This window comes from Stigmatopora nigra, chromosome 3, assembly GCF_051989575.1.
Source record: "Stigmatopora nigra isolate UIUO_SnigA chromosome 3, RoL_Snig_1.1, whole genome shotgun sequence".
Classification (NCBI taxonomy): domain Eukaryota; kingdom Metazoa; phylum Chordata; class Actinopteri; order Syngnathiformes; family Syngnathidae; genus Stigmatopora; species Stigmatopora nigra.
In genome coordinates, this window is record NC_135510.1 from 18,966,199 (window position 1) to 18,987,578 (window position 21,380).

At 43.3% G+C, this 21,380-nt stretch overlaps 2 protein-coding genes across 3 annotated transcripts; one reads left to right on the forward strand and one right to left on the reverse strand.

Moving 5' to 3' along the window:
- Positions 1-248: 248 nt before the first annotated feature.
- Positions 249-17,104, reverse strand: LOC144194704 (uncharacterized). Its single transcript, XM_077713928.1, has 12 exons — positions 16,731-17,104; positions 14,555-14,697; positions 13,882-13,930; positions 11,245-13,793; positions 7,731-10,699; positions 7,679-7,688; positions 6,605-6,770; positions 5,044-6,286; positions 3,768-3,792; positions 3,111-3,264; positions 2,597-2,626; positions 249-2,486 (listed from the first exon to the last, which is right to left on the reverse strand). Exons 1-12 carry the CDS (start codon positions 16,957-16,959, stop codon positions 1,474-1,476), a joined length of 8,580 nt encoding a protein of 2,859 aa, XP_077570054.1. The 5' UTR covers positions 16,960-17,104; the 3' UTR covers positions 249-1,473.
- Positions 17,105-17,650: 546 nt separating this feature from the next.
- LOC144194225 (cyclic AMP-responsive element-binding protein 1-like) lies at positions 17,651-20,895 on the forward strand. Of its 2 annotated transcripts, none has more exons than XM_077713135.1 (5): positions 17,651-17,884; positions 18,717-18,873; positions 19,031-19,177; positions 19,922-20,030; positions 20,399-20,895. In XM_077713135.1, exons 1-5 carry the CDS (start codon positions 17,879-17,881, stop codon positions 20,595-20,597), a joined length of 618 nt encoding a protein of 205 aa, XP_077569261.1. In that variant the 5' UTR covers positions 17,651-17,878; the 3' UTR covers positions 20,598-20,895. The 2 variants fall into 2 exon arrangements, with proteins under 2 accessions (XP_077569261.1, XP_077569260.1); XM_077713134.1 differs by having other exon boundaries at positions 17,664-17,884; positions 19,889-20,030.
- The last annotated feature ends 485 nt before the right edge of the window (positions 20,896-21,380 follow it).

Below are 21,380 nucleotides of genomic sequence, written 5' to 3' on the forward strand. Positions count from 1 at the left end.
ACCCCGCCCCTTTGGCTTTTTTGTAAAGGTCTATTTTTATACGCATGGGTATCGTCACGGTTACGAACGCGATCCAAAATACATGACAAAAGGGAACGTGGTCACAATATACACTTTTCTTTCAAATTTTGTCCTGTTTTTAGGGGATGGGAGGAGTCGCCACATTTTCACCCTTGATTTCTTCTTGTTGTTTTTTTAGAGGTGGAGTTGTTTTTGCTGTAAATATTTTGTTCTCAAAAACAACTTGAGTAACTTGAATGTGATTTTTTTATTTAATTTAATCATCCAACCACAACAAGCCAGAAAATCATGCTGTCATTTTTTTATACAAAAAAATGAGCCTGAATTTTAACATCAGTATTTATTATACCACTTTTTTGTCATAGAATGACTTGAGATGGACATTTTGAAAAACCCAAAAATTCACTTTTTCTTCATTTATTTATTTTCAAAAAGTTGCCTTACTTGAATCAAATTGCCATCTTTTTGTTTGTTGATTTTGTTCTGTGGCGCACAATTTTGTGGCCCAAAAAGATCCCTTGGTGCGCAGGTTTTGAATATATTAACCTTTTCCCCTTCCGTCATTTCTGACCTGCAAAACAAACAAACAAGACACTTTTTGGAACAAAAGAGTGCTGATTTTATTCTTTTTTTTGTCACGAAATGCAAGGCTAAGCTAGCTCCGTTTGTTTTTGGCTCTTTTTAGGATGCATGTTTTTATTTATTTTTTAAATCTGCACCCAGTTTGTTGACAAAAAAGTCAGCTGGTTTGTATTCACCTCTGGAAAATGCCAAATAAACTCGTGCCAAAATGTTTTACTCAACTACCAGCTTTTGCATTTCCTTTGTGAGGATAAAGCGGTTCAGAAAATGAGTTGAGTTTATCTGACAGCGACATCAATGCAAACAAATTGACTTTGAGGTGTTATTATGGATTGTTTTTTCTGTTTTTAATCATTTTAATTGACGCCAATATAGCTTTTATGTGTGTGCGTGTGTCTCGTTAAATGCGACTTGCGGGAAAATATTTTCTCACAGAGTGAGCAGGCGTAAGGTTTTTCCCCAGATTGCGTCGTCAGTTGGGACTTTCGGGAGATGCTTTTCACACAAAATTGGGCAGGAGAAAGGTTTTTCCCCGGTGTTAAAATATTGAGTATGCATCTTCATACATGGTAGGTTGTTTTTTTTTTACATACGAAACTGGACAAGTTTTGTCACTTTGCCCGATTTTTGCATTCAAAGTTTGAATTTGTAGGAAACGGCTCTTGACAAGAAAGGACACTGGAGTCCACCGACGGCCTTTTTGGGTCCAGCCGCAAAAGTGGGTAAGTGGATGGCTACTAAATTTGACATGAAAAGTTTAATATGAAAAAAAATGAAAATGTATTTTCCACGAATGCTAAAAATGTCACTTTGATGAGATGAGGGCTCAAATGTGGCAACACATTGGACGTCTCTGGCTGTCCATTCCATTTACGATTTCAGTTCTTCCCCGTCACATTTCTCTCCGCTACACTTGTGCCTCTTAACGTATGTCTCACTCAAAAAGTGTTTGTCACACACGCCGCAACTGAATGGTTTCTCCCCGGTATGTTTCCTGGTGTGTGTGGTCAAGTTTGCCTTGGTGGACATTCTCTGGCCGCAAATGGAGCATGCAAAAGGTTTCTGGCCGGTGTGCGTGACGGCGTGTCTTTGGAGGGTGCCCATGACGCGGAAACGTTTGTCGCACACGCTGCAACGGAATGGTTTCTCCCCGGTGTGTCTCCTGGTGTGCCCGATCAGGTTGGTCATCACGGCGAAGCGTTTGTCGCAAATAGAGCAGGCGTAGGGTTTCTCCCCGCTGTGCGTCCTGACGTGCGCTTCCAAATTGGTCTTTTGAGTAAATTTCTTGCCGCAGGCCGAACAGACGAAGGGTTTCTCCTCGGGCTGCGTTCGCGTGTGCTTTCGCGTGTGCCGCGTCAAGTTTCCCTTATTGGTGTAACCTCGGCCGCACAGCAAGCAGACAAAGGGTTTCTCCATGGTATGCTTCCTGGTGTGTGTGGTCAAGCCCGCATTTTGGGCGAATGCCTGACCGGCCACCGAGCAGGCCAGAGGTTTCTCTCCGGTGTGCGTGTGGGTGTGACTGAGCAAGCCGGACTTTTCCATGAAGCGCTTGTCGCAAACGGAGCAAGCGAACGGTTTGTCTCCGTTGTGTGTACTAACGTGTATTTTCAGGGAAGTCTTTTTGAAAAATCTCTTGTCGCACTGAGGACATTTGAACTCTTCGCCCATCTTATTACTTTCGGACTCTTGCTGCCCATCCACGTCGTTCTCGTAGTCGGAAGAATGCGACGTGGCCTGGTCGTCGTCGTCGTCTGAGAACCAAGCCGAAAGGTCAAATTCCTCGGCGTCCATCAACGGGGTGATTTCATCCTCATCTTCTTCATCTTTAATCTGGATGATCTCCAGGGGTGACGGAGCGCTGAGAAAATGATCTTCCCTCATGTCTGTAGGAGAAACAAAAAAAGTCAAGTTTGGTTGAGAGGAACACGGCAGGTCTTGGGGTAGAACATGGATTCAAAAGAATTTTAAAAACAGGAATGGATTGGCAACTGACTTGTCCGTCTGTCTCCAGCACCCCCGCCACCTTAATTGGACGTCAATGGCATTGAAACAGATTGATGGTTACAAACGTTGATTGTGAACAAGTTGAGGTTACAACATTATTTCAATATATCAAATAATATAAAACAAAACCACTTGATATTCAAAACCAATCGAATTAAAATTGATTTCTTGTCCTGATTAAAACTGCTCCAAGATTTATTATTATTATTATTATTATTATTTTTTTAAGCTTGACGCGAAGTTGAACGCGATTCATTTAATGACGAATCTGCAGAGGGGTAGAAAAGGGCTGCTAGTCTGATAACATTGTCCTAATCTGCAAGCATTTCCAGGCCTCGACGGACTTCCAAACTAAATTAATTCTGTAGAGTTTCGAGTTAATCCAACTAAACCGTTTCCCCAATTTAAAAAGAATGAGTATGGACAACCCCAAAGGCGCACGGTTGCAACAATTCGGCCCGAATAAAGTTATCCGATCCAATCCAATAACAACTACAACTCACCCGCTAACTGCTTGCTAACCGCTTCCAAAATATGACGTTGTAGCTCTTCTTTTGTCCCACAAAGATCCCCCTTGTCTTCCTCTTTCACGAGTCTTGAAGACACTTTGTATCGGATAACATCAGCCAACAATCCAATTGGGTTTTTATTTAAAAACTAAGCCGTCTTTTGTTAGCGGTTTAGCTAAAGCTAAGCTAGGCGGTGATGAATGGATCGACGTACAGCGAGAAGAGTATTAAAGCACGCCAAATATAGGCTAATGTTTTTATTTTGGAGTCCGGCTACGCATAGATGGACGTCCTTTATCGACGCTTGGGCGTTTGCAAAAAAAAAAAAAAAAAACTAAACAAACTTGAAGAATCGTAAATCGGAACACGACGGTGGGTAGAGGTGGACACGAAACTGCGCATGCGCAAAGCCCCACAGCTGGATATCCCTTATAATACTATACTCGTATTTTTCCATTGTATTCATATCAAGATTTGACTAATTTGACAGCCTCAATATATATTTTCTATGTTGTTGTTTTAATAAGAAAATGTCGTTGATGACAAAGATAATTTGAGGCAAGATGGAAGGAAAAATGGAGAAACATCATTTCATCTTTCTATAATTGTGTTTTGAGCTAAACGGTGAGTTTCACTAATAGACGTCCAAACTTTTTGACTTGGAGGGATAGCAGCACTGAAAACGGATTGGACGTCAATGGAAGTCAAAATATGAGTTTGTCCAGAAAAAAAACTATTTTATTCAAATATATCTAGTATGCACCTTAATATAAAAGTTTGTATTTTTATATACTTGAAAACAATACAAAGAATAATTCAAAAACGAAATAAATGACATTTTTTGTATTTAAACTATTGTTTTTTTTCTATCGGCAAGATTTTAATCCTGATAGTTTTTATTTTTTGGTATTGCTGTTGTCATGTTTTTCTATTTTAGGGCATTTTCCCCATGTGATGATTAGTTTCAGCTGCTGCGTATTTCCGGTTTGCTTCCCAGGTGCGTCCAATTGTCTCGTCAAGACCATTCTTCCCATTTCACAAAATGTTTGTGACGTTGTCGGACATTTTGCTGCTTTTATCCATCCCGTGCTGTTTGTGTTGTCGAGTTTATTTTGTCACTTTGCCCGATTTTTGCAGCCCAAAGTTTTATTTTGGAGGAAACAGCTCATGCCAAGAAAGGACACTAGAGTCCGACGACGGCCATTTTGGGTCAAGCCGCAAAAGTGGGTGAGTAGATGGCTTTTAACTTTGACATGAAAAGTTTAATATGAGAAAAAGAATGCTAAAAATGTCACTTTGATGAGATGAGGGGTCAAATGTCGCAATGTTCGTTATTGAGGTTACAGACAATTTCTCATCAGTGGTAATGAACGTTAATAGGGCAAATTTGACAAAATTATACTTACTTATACTGTTGTGATCAATACAAAGATATATGTCTTATGTTGCAAAATGAAAAATATTAATTGTTCTATAATGAATTGTTTATGGTGGATGAGTGGTTAGCGTGCGAGACTCGCAGTTCTCAGGTTGAGGGTTCGATCCTGGTTGGTCTTCACTGTGTGGAGTTTGCAAATACTCCCCGGGCTTGTGTGGGTTGTTTTTGGCGAGTGCGGTTCCCTCCCCCAACCCCAAAACATGTATGTTTGGCTAAATCACGGGTGTCAAAGTGGTGGCCCGGGGGCAAATATGGCCCGTTTTTTTTCCTCATTGTGCCTCACGATTGGCTGGCCACCGATCCAGGGTATCCATAGTTGGCTGGGATGGGCTCCAGCACCCCTGCCACATTTGTGAGGATAAGCAGTTTGGAAATTGAATGAATTGTTCATTGTATTTTATTAGGATAAGTCAGTACACCACATTGATTTTTTGTTACGACTGACTTTATTGATATGACAACATGTCTCTGGCTGTCCATTCCATTTACAACTTCAGTTCTTCCCCGTGGCATTTCTCTCCGCTACATTTGTGCCTCTTAACGTAGGCCTTGCTCAAAAAGTGTTTGTCACACACGCTACAACTGAATGGTTTCTCCCCGGTGTGTTTCCTGGTGTGCGTGGTCAAGTTTGCCTTGGTGGACATTCTCTGGCCACAAATGGAGCATGCAAAAGGTTTCTCACCAGTGTGTGTGACGGCGTGTCTTTTGAGGTTGCCCATGACGCAGAATCGTTTGTCGCAGACAGAGCAGGCAAAGGTTTTTTGTCCGGTGTGCGTCCTGGTGTGCGTGATCAGGTTGGCCTTCAGGGCAAAGCGTTTGTCGCAAAACGAGCAGGCGTAGGGTTTGTCCTCGCGGTGCGTTCGCGCGTGCCTCGTTAAATTGGGCTTCGTGGCGAATCGCAAGTCGCAAACCGAGCAGACGTAAGGTTTCTCTCCGGTGTGCGTTTTGATGTGTCGTCTCAGGTTCCCCCCGACGGAGAACTTTTGCCCGCAGACGGGGCAGACAAAAGGTTTCTCCCCGCTGTGCGTCCTGGCGTGCGCTTTCAAATTAGTCTTTTGAGTGAATTGCTTGCCGCAGGCCGAGCAGACGAAGGGCTTCTCCTCGGTGTGCGTTCGCGTGTGCTTGGTCAAGTTGGTTTTCTGCGTGAAACCTCGGCCGCACACCGAGCAGATAAAAGGTTTCTCCTCGGTGTGCGTACGCGTGTGAATTTTTAAATTTTCCCGGAAAGAGAACTGCTGGCCGCAAAAGGAGCAGGCAAACGGTTTTTCTCCCGTGTGAATTCGCATGTGTTCCTTCAAAACACGCCTGGAACTTAAAGTTTTTCCACACTGGGAACACTTGCACTGCTTTTTGTCCACGCCACATGACGCGCGGTCTTTTGGGCGTCGGTAGTCATTGTCGTCGTAGTCGCTGTCATCGGCGGACGCCGAAGTGAAGTCGTCGCTATCCGAGAGTGGCGCCAAGAGACCGCCCGATTGTTCCGTGGCCACGCCTTGACTAGAGCTACTGCTGCTTGGGGGCTCTGCCCCTTCCTTCTCCTCATCTTTATCTCCATCGTCTTCACTTTTCAGCAAAATCAATGGAAACTCAGGGATGTTGTCCTCTTCTTCATCTTCTTCTTCCTTGATGTGGGAGGTCTCTGACTCTTCTTCCTTTTTTGTGTCTAGAGGTTCTTCCTCCTCTTCCTCCTTAATGTGGGGGTGGTCTGGACTTAGGTGGTCTTCACTGACGTCTAGGGATGGAATAAGACAAGCTCAATAACTAGCATGCCATAAGCAAAACAGATAGATAACATGCGTTTTTACCAAAGCACGTTTAAAATAGCACCCGATTCACTTCTGGATTCATAGACTAATACGAGACAAAATAGGAATTTGCATCAAATGCAATCTGAACTGTCCACTAGTGGACACAGAACATTTTCTCGTCATTTATCTTATTTACTTGTGTCCAATATTTTGCCCCCGGCACGCAAAATAAGTCCAAAATCCAACCAATTGCCCTTTGAAATCAAGAAGCGCAGGTCAAAACACAGGAAGAAACCCCCTACCTGCTCGCTCCAAAATCGCCTCGACTAATGTCCGTTTCTGCTCTTCAGTTCCAATAAGTTTCTCCTCGTAGTCCTCTGTCTTCCTCGTGCACATTTTTCGAGGAGAATCGCGATCATTTCTCCTCTCGCTCGAGTTTCGACAAGCGGCGCAATGAACCGGAGCGTTCTTTGTTAGCGACAAGCTAGCTAGCTAGGCTAATTCATCCTCTCAATACGCGACGTTATACAATGCAATAACCTTGTTGCGGGAGTGATTTTGGTCTTGTTCGGTCTGGTGTACGTCCACGTCGACGTTGTGATCTTATAGTAACATTTTGTGCAAAAGAGATGATGTGTTTTGTCATGAAAACTTGCCCTGCCGTAAATTGACACTACGGCAAGGCGACTAGGACAAACTTGACTCTGATATCCCACAATTCCATGTGCGCTTATTGACGTAACGCGAATGTTTTGAATTTATTGACATGACTGTATCAGCTGGTTCAAAAATACTTTTCTCGAATGTCTTTTTTACATTTCGTCACATATAGGAATTCACCCTGAGATGTTGCTTGCTTTTAAAATGGACTTTGAAGAGTTATGTGTGAAATAAGAAAATGCACTTTTGGAAGAAAACTGAAATAAGTCTCAACTTCCATTTTAAGTTAACCTTGTTTTTTTAGGCGATTGGAAAGTTATGGCAAATTATCTGAGTCGCTATTTATCCTTTCTGAATACCAGCAGATTTTTACAAAGTTTAGTTGTTTTTTTTAAGTAATTTTCTTATCCTCTTGATAATTATGCACATACATAATTGCGACCCCAAAAAACAAAGGGGAAAATGCAAATCTAAATGCTTAAGATTAAAGAGCCCAAAATGATAGCATTTTGGGCAAGTCTATGGTTTTTCTAACCAATTCCCTGACTAGGAAAACCATGCAATTCCTCCCAGCGAACATTTCCAAAACAAAGCAAAAAGCCAAATTCAAATATAATTGCTTATTTTAATCCAGTCACAACGTCCGTCCGACAAGTACAAGCGTCACATTTCATATCTCCCCCTTTCATCTCATTTCCTCCACAAAGTAAACAAACCAAATTAAGACTATACAACAAAAAAAAAAACGTGAGTCAACCAACTGCTCACTCCGCCGCCGTCTTATGTACATTTTTCACATGTTTTTTCAGGTGCCCCGACTGAGTAAAGTGTTTGGGGCAGTGGGGGCAGGAGTGTGGTTTCTCTCCCGTATGGATGTACTTATGTCTCTTCAAGTTGTTCTGGTCCAGAAAACCTTTACCACAATACGGACACCAGTGTCTCTTCTCGCCACGATGCCAACGCATATGTATGTTTAGCTCCATTCGCCGCATGAAGCGTTTCTCGCATAGGTGGCAGCCGAATGGTCTCTCTCCTGTGTGGACCCGGATGTGGGTCTCTACGTCCCGCTTGGTGAAGAAAGACTTGTTGCAAATCTGGCAGACGAAAGGCTTGATCTTACCGTGGACCATTTGGACGTGTTTGGTGAGACCAAAACCGTAGACAAAACCCTTGCCGCACTGCTGGCAGATGTGCATTCGCCCGGTACTGTGAACCCGGGCGTGGCGCCGAAGACCTTTACCGTCGGGGAAGGTCTTGCCGCACATGACGCAGCGGTAGGGTCGGTAGCCCGTATGGAGGCTAACGTGGCTCTCCAAGGCGCAACCGCCACTCAGGACTCGCCCGCAATAGCCGCACTGGTTCCTGAGGAGAGGTTGTCCCGGTTTTGGGAGTTCGTAGCCGCCGTTGGACTCTGATTCCCATTTCACGGGGGCCGGCGGGGTCGGCGGTCTCGGAGGTCTTAGCAGCTTCTTGGCACTGATCGGCCTTTTGCGGCATCTGGGGGTTTTGGGGGGCTTGGTGGGAGTTTTGTCGGATTCGCCAGTTTTTGCCGCCTTGGCCGGCGGGGGGGCGGCGGTTTTGGCCATTGGAGGGTCAGGTCGTCGTTTCTGGAGCTCCGCCCCCTTCGAAGAACTGGAGGTTCCCGCTTTGGGGGAGTTTGGAGGTGATTGGGGTTTTTTGGATTGGGAAGGGTCGTCGGGTTTGCTGTCTAGTAATTGGCTCATGGGTATGACTTTATATAAAAGAGGGTTGACGGGTGGAATGTAGAATCTTTGCGAACTGACGACGTATTCCAAGGAACTGGACTCTGCTGTTCGGGGTCTTTTGAGACCGCAGACCTTTTTAACAGAACTTGATTCTTTTGGATCAAAGGCGGAAGATTGAGACTTTTTGAGACAACTGGATTCTTTCTTACTGGTAGATGCCAAAGGGGATTTTTGGGCAATTTTAAGCTTTTGGACAGAACCGAAATCTTTACGACTGGTCTCTGGTGAGTGTGGTTTTGGCGATCTGGCAACGGTTTTACCACGACTGGATTGTTTGTGGCTAATGGGTTGGGATTTAAGTCTTTTGGGACTGGAAATTAGTTTAGAACAACTGGATTGTGTCTGGCTAATGGTATGCAATTTGGGAATGCTAACGTTATTAGCATGACTGGATCTTTTCTGGCTAACAACTTGTAAAGAGGACTTTTTGAAACTGGTCATGTTTTTAGCAGAACTGGATTCTCTCTGACTGGTAACTGATAATTGGGATCTTTGGGGACTGGTCATATTTTTAAGACTACTGGATTCCTTCTGGCGGATTGCTGGTTTTTGGGAACTGGCAACGTTTTTAACAGAACTGGAATCTCTTGGACTGACAACTGGTAATTTGGACTTTTTCAGACTGGAAACATTTTTAAGACTACTGGATTTTTTCTGACTGACATCTGCGAAAGGATACTTTCTGGAAATGGTCCCATTTTTAACAGAACTGGATTCTTTGTGACTGACGCCTGGTAGAGGAGACTTTTTGGAACTGGCAAGGTTTTTAAAAGACCTGGATTGGTTCTGACCAACAGCCAGGAATCGGGACTTAGTGGGACTTGTCACATATTCACCAGAACTGTATTCTTCCAGACTGACATCAGGTGACCATGAGGGACTGGCATCATTTTCTATTCCACCAAAATCTTTTAACTGGGATCTAACTGGACTGCCAAAGTTCCGAATCTGACTGGTGGATGCTAATTTAGACTTTTTGGTCGTGGTAAGATTTTTAAGGGAGCTGGACTTGGCTGCTAATTGGGATTTTCTGGAACTGGTGTAATCTTTAACAGGACTGGATTCCGATTCGGATTCTTCGGAGGTGCTGAACAATTTCCTCAAGTTTTTCCTCAGACTAGGCGCCATCTTTTTGGGGGTGGACTGGCCTTGTAGACGATGTTTCTTTTTGAAACTGGATCCCACTTTAACGGAGAGAGACCGAGTCTCACGTCGACTGTAATCCTTATTGGACCTGAGAGACACCGTGGTGGTTTTAACTTCCTTCAGAGTCTTCCCTTTTCGAAAAATCTTTGACGAAGGTACTGCAACTCTATCTCGGCTTGTATCGGCGCCAAGACTCCTGTTACGATTTCCAGAACTGGTTTCGGGTGTAGACCGCTTCTGCTTGTATAATTCCTTCTTTTCTACATGAGCCGTACCAGTTTTTGCATTTAATTTTCGACCTCCTGAAGACTTCAACGGTTTTCTTGCACCACTAGCTTCCCTCTGAGATTTTTCTGGAATCTTTAGGCCTCTGGGTAGGCTTAAGTTTCCGTAATGGACGCCATTTCGGGGCAGTATGGCGGAGATCAAGGTTCTGTCCATGTGGACTTTGAGAGGAAGTCGATAAAGGCTAACCACTGGCGTTCGGATCTTGATGTGGACCGGATCGATCAGAAGAGAACGGATTTCTTCTCTCCCTTGATTCTTGGTACTTACTTTGGGTACTTCTACTTTAGTTTTTGGTCTAGGGGGACTCGAGGGACTGCTTGTATTTGTAGGAACTGAAATGGACTTTTGCTGGGTGGTGGTTCTCTGGTTGTCAGGTCTGGCTTTCTTGGGGTTTTCTGTCAGGGGCTCCTTTGTCTTTCTTTTTTTACCCAGCAACTTTTTCTTGGGGTGAAGACGAGTAGCAATGGAGAGTCTGGGTGATTTTCTCTTGCAATCGGTACTGGTTCCTTCGCCCGGACTTTGGGTCCCTGCAGACTGCTTTGGTCAATGCACACAACAAAAGACAATGTTAGAGTTGGAGGATGCTTGGTGCTGGGAATAACATTAATTGCAGTACAGATGGCGCCTAAGAACAAATAAACGATTGTTAAAAAAAGATAATTGATCAGATCTAGAATCAGTTTCCCACATTAGCCTGCTAGCATCTGGTCGCGGATATTCTTGGTTATTACGTGGTAGTATAAGGGTACTGGTTGGGTATTTTCATTCTTCATTTGTCTTTTTTTGTAAGATACATTTTAATTGTTGGTGAAAAAAGTTCTGCATCTTGGAACATTGAGAAAAACATTTAATATTAATGTTGTAAGTAGTTGTTTCAGGGGTAATGTTCCATTTTACAATGGATCAACATTGATTGGAATATAAAAAGCATGTTTAATGAAAAAAATTTGGATAGGGTAAAAGGTAGCTTAGGTTTATTATTTCTTATAGCTGAGAAAATTGTTATTACAGCAACTTTATTAATGGTGATTTACATACTCTAACATGTGTTTACAGTGTTAAGAAAGAAGGTTCCACATTACCATTTTGTTGAGTGCAGGTGACATTTCCAGCTGAGCAAGAAAGCTAGTTTTGGCTGGCTGTGGGACTTCCGGTTGTGGAGTCCAGTCCTTGACCAGGTCTGTTATCTGCTCCAGACTTGAAGAAGTGGTGGTACTTGCAGGAACAGAATCCCACTCCTCCCCGATGACCATTTCTGTGCCCAACGTGGGAGTTTCACTTTCTTGGACAGGTGCAACCGGAAGGTCTTGCTGCTCAGATTGATTGGTTTCTGTCAAAACTGGCTGAGACACACAAGGAAATGTAGATTCCAGCAAATTGGTGGGTGGTATCTTCTCCTCTGGGGTGGAGCAAGGTGATGGCTCCTCTGGGAGTAAGGAGTCATCTGAACTTTCTTCCAAAATAAGTTGGCCAGACAAGGTAAGGCTGCCCTCTGTTGGACAAGGTGAAGTTTCTGAGCCTGGGTCACTGATGGAAGACGGGGGGCTGGGGGGTCCCTCTGACAGGACGCTTGGAGATACTTTTTCTAGCGACTGCAAACTCAATTCGGGAGAAAAAGCTAAGCTAGCCAGTCTTTTCAGCCTGATGACCGGGATGAGCGGCAAACGGTCTCCCAGTACGTTCTCCGGTTCCAAGATGGCGGGCTTTTCCTCGGGAACTATTTCGCTAATGACCAACTCCTCTGAGGAACATTCCAGTTGTGGGTATACCGGTGTAGGGGAATCCAGGGACATTTCTTCGGGCAATGGCGCCATTTGGTATTCGTTGGTGTCCGTGTCTTGTTCCTGAGACGGCGCCGTTTGGTTTTCGTTGGAGTCGTTTGTGTTTTGTTCTTGAGATGGCGCCGTGATGGGCTGTACGGGTGCTGGTGTAAGATCTGCCTGTGTCTCAGACACTTGCACTGGAACAGTTGGCTTTTCGTCGGAGGCGTTCGTGTTTTGTTCCTGAGACGGCGCCGTTTGGTTTTCGTTGGAGTCGCTTGTGTCTTGTTCTTGCGATGGCGCCATGACGGGTGGTCTGGGTGCCGGTGTGAGGTCCTCCTGTGTCTCGGATACTTGCACCGGGGCCGTGATGGGTGGTCTGGGTGTTGGCCTAAGATCCCCCTGGGTCTCAGACACTTGCGCCGGCCGTGCCACGTTCTCCGAGCCCTTGCAAATGATGATCGTTATTTTTTTGCGCGGTCCCTGGTGAGAACTTTGATTCGTTGGTTCGGATGTGACAAGGGGAGGGGTTGGCGTGGTGGGCACATTCTTTTCCCTTTGAGGTGACCCCAGAGATGCAGATGCCAGGGATGTACAGTCACTTTGGGACTGTGCAACGGTGGACACCACCTCTGAGATCTGGTTTGAGGACAGAGGGCAAAACTTCAATGGTGGATGAGGGGGTTGCGGTTTGTTCGAGACAATGTTTTTTGAGGGTACAGTCTCCGGGTCCGGTGGAGTCTCTGGCTGCTCCAGTGGTTGGCTCGCAGGACCAGTAGATGACGGTCCAGTCTTTACTTCTGGGGGCCCTGTACCTGGATTTTGCTGGGGTTCAGGAACTTGTCCAATTGGAAACTTGGCTTCAATGGATGTAGTAGCATCGGTGACAAAGGACACCTTGTCTGTTGACAATTCAACGGCAGGTGGCGACTGTAATGTCTGGGTTGGTGTTGGAACCACGGGTAAGGGAGTTTCGGGAACACTGCACCAGTCTTGAACCGTTTCTTGCTGTAAGGTACGAATCTTTGACTGGTCCATTGCTTCAACGAGTAGCAGTGCATCTTGGAGCAACCCGTTTTTGCTGTCTATCTCAACCGGTTGAGCTATCGGTTGAGGTATGGTTTGCGGGGAAGGGGATTCAGTCCGAGATCCACCGTTAGGGTGAGTTGAAGGGGACCAAAGTACCTGCTTCGGAGTAGTTGGCAAGTTTTTCACGCTCTCCGTTGGCTGTACATTTTGTACATTCCCTGGTTTGGTTGTACATTTGAGAACATGTGCCACGGGGGCCTGTAGGATTAGTTGTCCATCTTGTTTCTTCAAGGCCGCTTCAATGTGCTTCCTCTTGGCGTCTTTGTGGACCGCCGAACAGGGAACTGGTATCAAAAGTCGAATTTGCGACATCTCTGACGGTTGAGACTTTAATGCGGGTACTAGTGGACTGACATTCGGTGCTGCGATTGTGTGAGTACTTGTATTTTGGGTTTGAGGTGGTTTGGTTTGTAGTACTCCAGTTTTTTGGAGTACTTCAAGTAAACGTCGCTGGTCAGTTACAGAGATACAGGGTGATTTCGGCTTGTGAACCGGTGCCTTAGCGGGTGCAAGTTGAAAATGTGAGGTCACCAACTGTTGGGTCACTTTTGGAGTTAATCTTTGATTAGCACATGGTGCCATTTGCAATTGATCGTTTACTGGTGAAGGTGACTTCATGTACTGAATTGTTTCTGTGGACTGGTTCTGGGAAAAGTGCGCCTTCTCCAAACTGGGGCTAACTGAGGTGACTTGATCGTCACAACTTCTGACCTCTTCGATTAATAATTGCTGTTCAACCTGAGAACCTATCACGTCTTCACAAGATGGGACCGGAGGTGGATCTAAGAAGGGAATAGTAGAAGAGACTTAAGACTAAGACAACGGAGGTTGTAAACCTGTCAATGTTTTCAGTCTGTTGCAACTTCTCACCTGTGACTGTATACACTATCTGAGGGTTGGTTACAGCGGGTTGAGGGACCTTTACAACAAAACAAGAGGGAGGACAATCAACCAATGGCAAGAAACTGAAAAAATGATGGTCAATTCAAATGGCACCATTTCACAACAGAGGTTCAGGTCAAGCAGACTAGCTTTTGAGGCCAACCCAAGTTTTTGGTTTTAGTGGCGGTCTCATTCAGTAGGCCTTCAGCAACCCTTCAGTAGGAACTCAACTCAGCCCAATTGGCAAAGATCTTCAGGAAACAAGGCCAAAACGGTGAACCAGGTACAAGAGAGCAAGCTATGGGTTGCCCCAAGGAAAGTTATCACGTTCACCAGATCAGGTCTAACCCTACAGGACCAGCTCACCACCACTCAAGACCAGAAGCTTTGAAGAGAACGCAAGATATACACTAAACACTGAAGCTACTTGTTATGAACGGCTTGAAGACCAGGATTGACATGGGACTAGTCTCTATGTAACTTTAATACACCATTAATTGGGGACGTCCCAAGACACTAGTCTTAGTTCGAGTTCAACTTCAAGCTAATTTGGTTTACCAAGCAAAAACACAGTGGAGTTCCCCAGGGATCAATCCCGAGAACCCTGTAGTTACGGCGGTAAAGAGACACCTGGGACAGTAAATAGATCAAGCCCACTTACCTGATGGTTTGAAGGTAACGCGGCGAGGTTTGAAGTTTCTTGTGTTGCAGTGCCAGGGTTGTTGAAAAACACGTATAAAATTTTCTGTTCTTTGGGTGGCTGTACTTCTTGCTGCACCGGCACAACTTGTCCAGGATTAAGTTCTGTGGAAACATTTGTACAAAGTCAAAGACCTGAAAAAACTCCAACTTGAATACAAGTAAGGACAACTCCTGGTCAGTGGCTTTTAATTTGAAATGACTACAAGGGAGTCTTGTTGATCCTTAATAGCACCAAACGGGTCTCCTTTGGTTGAGTCTAGCCTTCGTTTCAGGACAACAAATGTGGGTCAGGTGAAAAACTGAACATGCCAGAGCAAAGTATGTCGGTCACCTACCAAAAGTACAAAACAACAAGTTCAAATCCATTGATTTTATTGTAAACTGAACAGTGAAAGTGTGTTTCCAAACCCAGAGGATGACCTTCTCTTTGGCCCCACCCACCGTTCATGTGACCAAAAGTGCTAAAACCGACATTAGAAAATGAACTTAAGGTGAATAAGATTTATTATTGAAGGACATTGCGAAGAAAGGAAGACCATTGCCATACTCCCCAGACCGGAATGTATTTGAACACCAGTGGGCTGCCCATCCTCAGAAAACATCAAAACTGAGCAAACCAGGGGTTTCTCTGACTCCTTAACAAGACTCTTAGAACTGTTCCTGTGAGAGTCAAATTCTTGACAACAGGCATACAGGTAGAGAACAGCATCATGGTCTCCAAAACCCATACTACCAGAGTTTACCACCCTTTTTAAGTCCACAAAAGACATCTAGACTAGTTGGGCGAGTTCCTAAGTACTCAGCTAAGGATTTAGACCTGATCCACTGTTCCCCGACCAGGAAGAATACTACACTGCTCCTTCTGTATCTAAGATTTGACTTCCCAACGGACCCTTAGGTCCAGTAACCGTATAGACCTTTGCAGGGAGGTTTGGGACCACCAGATTAGCAAAAAACAAACCTATTGGTCATAACCTCGGACTGCACAATCCCCGATGTTGCAGAGACGTGTTGGTCAAGACAACCCAAGAACAGCAACACCTCTCAAATGGGAGTCTCGGGATCCACCCACCGGGGTGTTTCAACTCTGATGAACTGAGTTTATAATCTCCATGTGATTTCAATGATCGACTCCTCTAGAATTTTCTGGTTCTTGGAAAGACCACAACCAGTGGTCCAGGTCCTTCGGTAGCAAAGCAGCCCCAGACCATCACAAGTTTTTTTAACCAGTCAAACCACATTGTCTCCAATGGATTTATATAAAGACGGACTTGGCAACTTTGTTTGGCACACTTGGTGGACTTGCTAGTGTTTCAGATGATTGTACTGCAACTTACTCAAAGTACACCTCTGGTTTTGGGCTACAATTAGTGGCCTAGGAGTCTCCTCCTGGATTTTTTAGTTCATGCGAAGACCACAGCAAATGGTCCAGGTCCTGAGGTAGCAAAGCAGCCCCAGACCATAAAAACTACCACCACCATGCTCCTCTTTTGGCATAGTTTTATTTTTCTTAAATTCTGAGCCATTTCTATGCTAGATGTAAAGGTTGCAGACCTTCCAAAATTCTTTTTTTTTTTTTAGATTCAACCCTAATGAGTCCGAATTCTGACCCAAACTTTGTCCATGGTTGTCCAGGTGGTTTACATTAGTAAAAATTAAACTATATATGTATTATATATAAAAATGTTGCAAATTAGAAGCAGATTGTTTATTTACTGAAAAAGAATGTTTAAAAAAGTGAAACAGGAAGGGCCATTGCATAAATGTGTATGTTTAATTGTTTAATTTTTTAAACAATTTCTTACAAAAATACACACCCAAACTAAGCATTTTTCAAAATCATCTTCCGAACCACTTCGCAGGATTATACTTTTATATAATTATACTTTAATACAACTTTTCGAATGAATACGGTAGAAAAGCGTTTCTGTTATTGTTCAGTTATAGGCTAGGTATTACCAAAGCCGCGAGTAGTACGGGCTAACCGTTTCCGTTCGGTGACAAAGTTTAAAACCGCATGTGACTTCGGATTGGACCGAAGCGGAGCAGCCGTCGAACAAAGGGCGTTGAGGCCACATTTAAGGGGGAGAAAAAGGTTGCCCCCAAAAAACCAAGTGGTTCGCGTTCAAACTCACCACATTGTACGGCGGCGTTCTGCCCTTTGGGGTTTTCCCATTTGCTGATTACATCCTCCATTTTTCGGCATGTTGTTTTTAGGGCCTCGTTCTCCGTCTTCACCTTGGCTAATTCCTCTTTCAATTCGTCTACTAGCGTTTCAAAAAGTTTGGTGGTTTCCGCAATGGTACTTTTTACCACCCCCTCCATAAAGGAGGTGTATTTGTTTTGAAAGTCGCCCGTCGACATGTTGAAGTCTTTTTTTGTCTTGGTGGAGCGGACTTCGGGCTAACGGCAGCTTTCGGAACGGCTAGCTCCGTCGAAATGTGGCTCAGTCGGTACCCGATTTCAAAATGGCTCCCGGCTGACACGTCACTGCGCGCGAACGTCTTACGTCATGCTAAGCTATCGGTCTTTGTTTACCAGCAGCGACATGGCGCGCGATAGCCCCCTACTTCCCGGAAGTAGTATTACACATTGTTTGCCTCAACTATTAACTCGGATCAACGTTAACCCTTTCGATGAAAGTGGGAATTTGTAAACTAATAATAAGGAAGATAAATTTAGCGTCTCTTGATTTTTTTAATTGGATACCAATATATAGGAAGAGATACATTTTGAAATTAGATATATTTTCCCAAAAACAAACGGAGAAAAAAAACTTGAATCCTCGAAGTAATGAACGGGGCAAAAAAAGGTGAAGCCGCAATGCGCATGCGCAAAGGTTCTTTAAATAAAAATGTTAGTGATTTCGCTTTCATTAATATGAATGAAATTACGTGCTATAGTCTTATCGCACGTCACACAAGTTTCCGTCTTTAACAATTAAAAGGCTATTTTTGTTCCCCTTTTGCTCTTTACTCAAACACATGACAAGAAAAGTCTCCCATTGAAGCACGTTTTCAACTTCGCCGAAATGCTTGATGACGCATGAGGGCGTGACGTCAGAACAAAGTGTCTCTCTGGAACATTTGCGGTTTATTATATCTATTTTTTTCACGGTCAGAGCTTTGGTGACTAATTTTGATGCAATAAACAACCCGGCTTGAAAGGAAGATGGATTGGCCTTGCTGCATGTTCAGTACTTTTTTCTTTTAAAGAGCATTTTTTGAGGACACGTGATAGAATAGAGCACGTCTTTGGTATTTTTCCCTTCAACGCCAAAACAATGGATGTGAGTATAAAAACGATTCAAATAGTTTTTTTCTCTGAAAAATTGATGGGGAAAAAACTTTTTGGGCCATGAGGGAAAGGAAAAACACATTTTTTTTTTTTGTCATGCACAAGTTCATTTTACATTTTAGTCAATTTGAGAAGTGCAAAATCAACTGCAGCTGTTGTTAAAATAAACTAGTTTGCAATATAAAATGAACATTGGATATTTACTCAGTTTTGAGTTTTCGGAAAGTTTTGAATGTGACATATTGTGTGCAAATGATCTTTATATATAGTAATTTATATAATGTATATATGTAATTTATGGTTAACTTATGCATTTTTTCTGCAGCAATAAAGTAAAATTTGGGTTGCTCTAAAAAAATAATAGTTGTTCGCTGTTAAAAGTGTCTAAAAAAGCAAAACTATTTTTTGCCCTACGCTGTAAAAAGTGTTTAAATTGCTGCTTTTTGTTTTTTTTAAATCGTACTAATTTTTTTGTCTTACATTTTTTGTATCTTATTTTCCCAGTATTTTATTTTATTTTTTGATTTCCATGGAAATTTTTCTGTAATATGAAATGCAAGATATCATTCAAAAAGGTCTACAATTTTTTAAAAAAATTCTTCACATTGACGAGAATAGACGTCCAATCCATTTTGAGGATCTCTGTGGCAAGACCCCTCCCACTCTCAAATGGACTGGATGCTCCGCCTCCTCAATATTAGCAAATATTTTGAACAGAAAGCCCACTCTACCAAATTATGTCACAACTTTGAATTTGGCGTCTTAGGCGGACATCTACTCACTTCTTTATATTCTTCTTTTTCCCGTTTTTCTTTTTCGGCCAGTCTCCTCAATCTCACGCACTAACCGGCGAAGGCACGCCGACGTTGACGGCCATGACGACAATCAACCCGCAGACGCACGGCGCCGCCGAATCCACCGCCTTTGGGTACTGTCAAAACATGTGGACTCACCCCAACAATTATTTCCCGTCAATTCAAGGTGATTCCAGACACCTCATTTCATTCATTCATTGATTTATTTTCCCGCTGGGGGTGCCGGAGTCTATCTCGGCCAAATCGCTCTGGATCAATTGCCGACCACAACGAGACAATAATGTAAAAAAAATACAAATGAACATCTTTTCTTTGGTTTGAAGGCGGTCCTTTCTGTTATCCGAACGAAGCAACCCCGACGGTAGCGACCATGGCCATACCCAGTACGCAAGCAACGCAAGTTCTGCCCATGCCGTACTGCGTTGACAGGCAGGATAACTTGCAGATGCAATTTGCTCAACCACTGGCAGGTACAAATCCTCGATTTTGCTTCACCCACCTAGCTAGCTAGCTAGCTAGCTACCTAACTTACCTAGCAACAACATGTCAGGACATACTTGCATACCTGTAAACCTCAGCTAATTGCTCACCTTATTAATGAATGCAATTGATTAAGTGATTAAAAAAATTACAAATGCCGTATTTACTCGCATATAAGGCATCCCCTTAAAATGGCCTCAAAATGTTTACATTTTACAAGTTCTCACGTATAAGCCGCCTTTAAAACTGCCTTAAAATTGTTGAATTTTACAATTTCTCGTGTATAAGCCTCCCTGATTCCCATTGTTTTAACCTTCACCTTCCTAGTTTTAATAGGGAGTACAAATGTGTTACTTTGAAGGGAAAATATTGATAAAAATCCTCACACGTGCTATTTTTAAGATACTATATCAAATCTAAAGCACATTATCAGGGTCAATATCATAAGGATTTATTTAATGTATTATGTAATGGTTGTTGTCTTATACTGCAAAACTGAAAATAACCAACAAATAGTAAATGTTACTTTGCCGACATCTACATGTGAAAGAGTATAAGAAGTCTTATGCGCATATAAGCCGTACCCTTGATTCAGTCATCATTGTTTTTGTTACAAATACAAATAAATTGAACTTGTATCATTCCCAATGGCAGATATACTCTACTTAAAAGCTGTTTCTGTTCTTTTTTTTATCCTGCAGAAACCCACGCGTTCCATTTTTCTGATTTGTCAGGTGACATGACAGTGGCACAGTTACAATACGCCAATTCCATGCTCCCCCATGGCGTGGCGCCAGGTGGCGCTCCTCGCAACCAATCAGAACGCAGCTTGATGAAAAACAGGTAATCTTGCAAGTAGAAAATATCGACTTATAGTCATTAATATCAAATATTGTGGTATAAATAGTACTAAAACAGAAAGTTGACACTCATGATTTACTTTCCCGGGCCACACAAAATGATGTGGCGGGCCAGATTTGGCCCCCGGGCCACCACTTTGACACCTGCGACGTATAGTAACTTTGAAAAGTAGGCTAACAAACTTGTGCTAGCAAAATGGATGAGCTAAGCTATTGTACTCATGCCATATTTTGAAAAATAGCACTTTGTCGCCCCAAAAAACACCACTACTACAACGGAAACCTCTTTTTTCACAACTTTACTGCAGTTTTATAGCAAAATGTTTTCTTAATAAAGCTAAATGTCCGCAGGGGTGCCGCTCGTGAATATAGGAGGCGAAGAAAGGCCTACGTGCAAGGCTTGGAGGAACGTGTGGCCAAGCTGGAAAATCAGAATAAAGCGCTAAAGGAGGAGCTCCAAGATGGCGCCATCACGCGGAAGCCAGTGGCAGTAGCTCTGTCCACCCTTATTTGTTTTTCCTGTTTTACGGCCCTTCTATTTTTGTTTTAATGACATTTTTATATTCCTTAAGACATCCTTTTTTACTTGGCTTTGTACTTTATACTTTTTACTTGAATGTTTCTACAATTTTCTTTGTTTTGTTAGCCTAGCTTCTTTTGGCTACTTTTTTTTAACCATTCAGCCATGGCTACGCTGTCACAGATGGGCAAACTACGGCCCGCGGGCCACATACGGCCCCGTTAGGCTTTTTATTGCAGCCCGCTGACGTTGTCCAAATATTTTTTTTCTTTACATATAAAGTACACTATGTGTACAAAAAAAATAAAGTCAGTGACTTTAGCGTCAATGTGTTTCAAGTCTTTTGGAAGAGCCAAAATATATTTTAAAGTATTTTTTTGTCTATTCCGACTGTAATCTTTGACCACAAATGGAGCAAGCAAAAGGTTTCTAATCATTGTGGGTTCTCATGTGTACTGTTGAGTAGTATAGTTCTTTCAAGGGAATTTTGTTCATTCATTTTCTGACCTGGTTCGCCTCACAAGGGTTGCTGGGGGTGCTGGAGCCCTGTCGCAGTTGACTACAGAAACCAGCCAATTGCACGTTATAACTAGACAATCAATCACTTGTTGCTAGGGGCAATTTAGCATGCATAATTAACATAGCATTGGTGTTTTGGGGATGTGGGAGGAAACTGGAGTACCCGGACAAAACCCACGTAGGTTCAGGGAGAAGAAGGAAACTTTATATAGTAACAACCTAACCTGGGATTGAACTCATACTCGAGGGAATTGTTTATCACAAAGGGGACAGGCAAAAGGTTTCTCCCTAAGG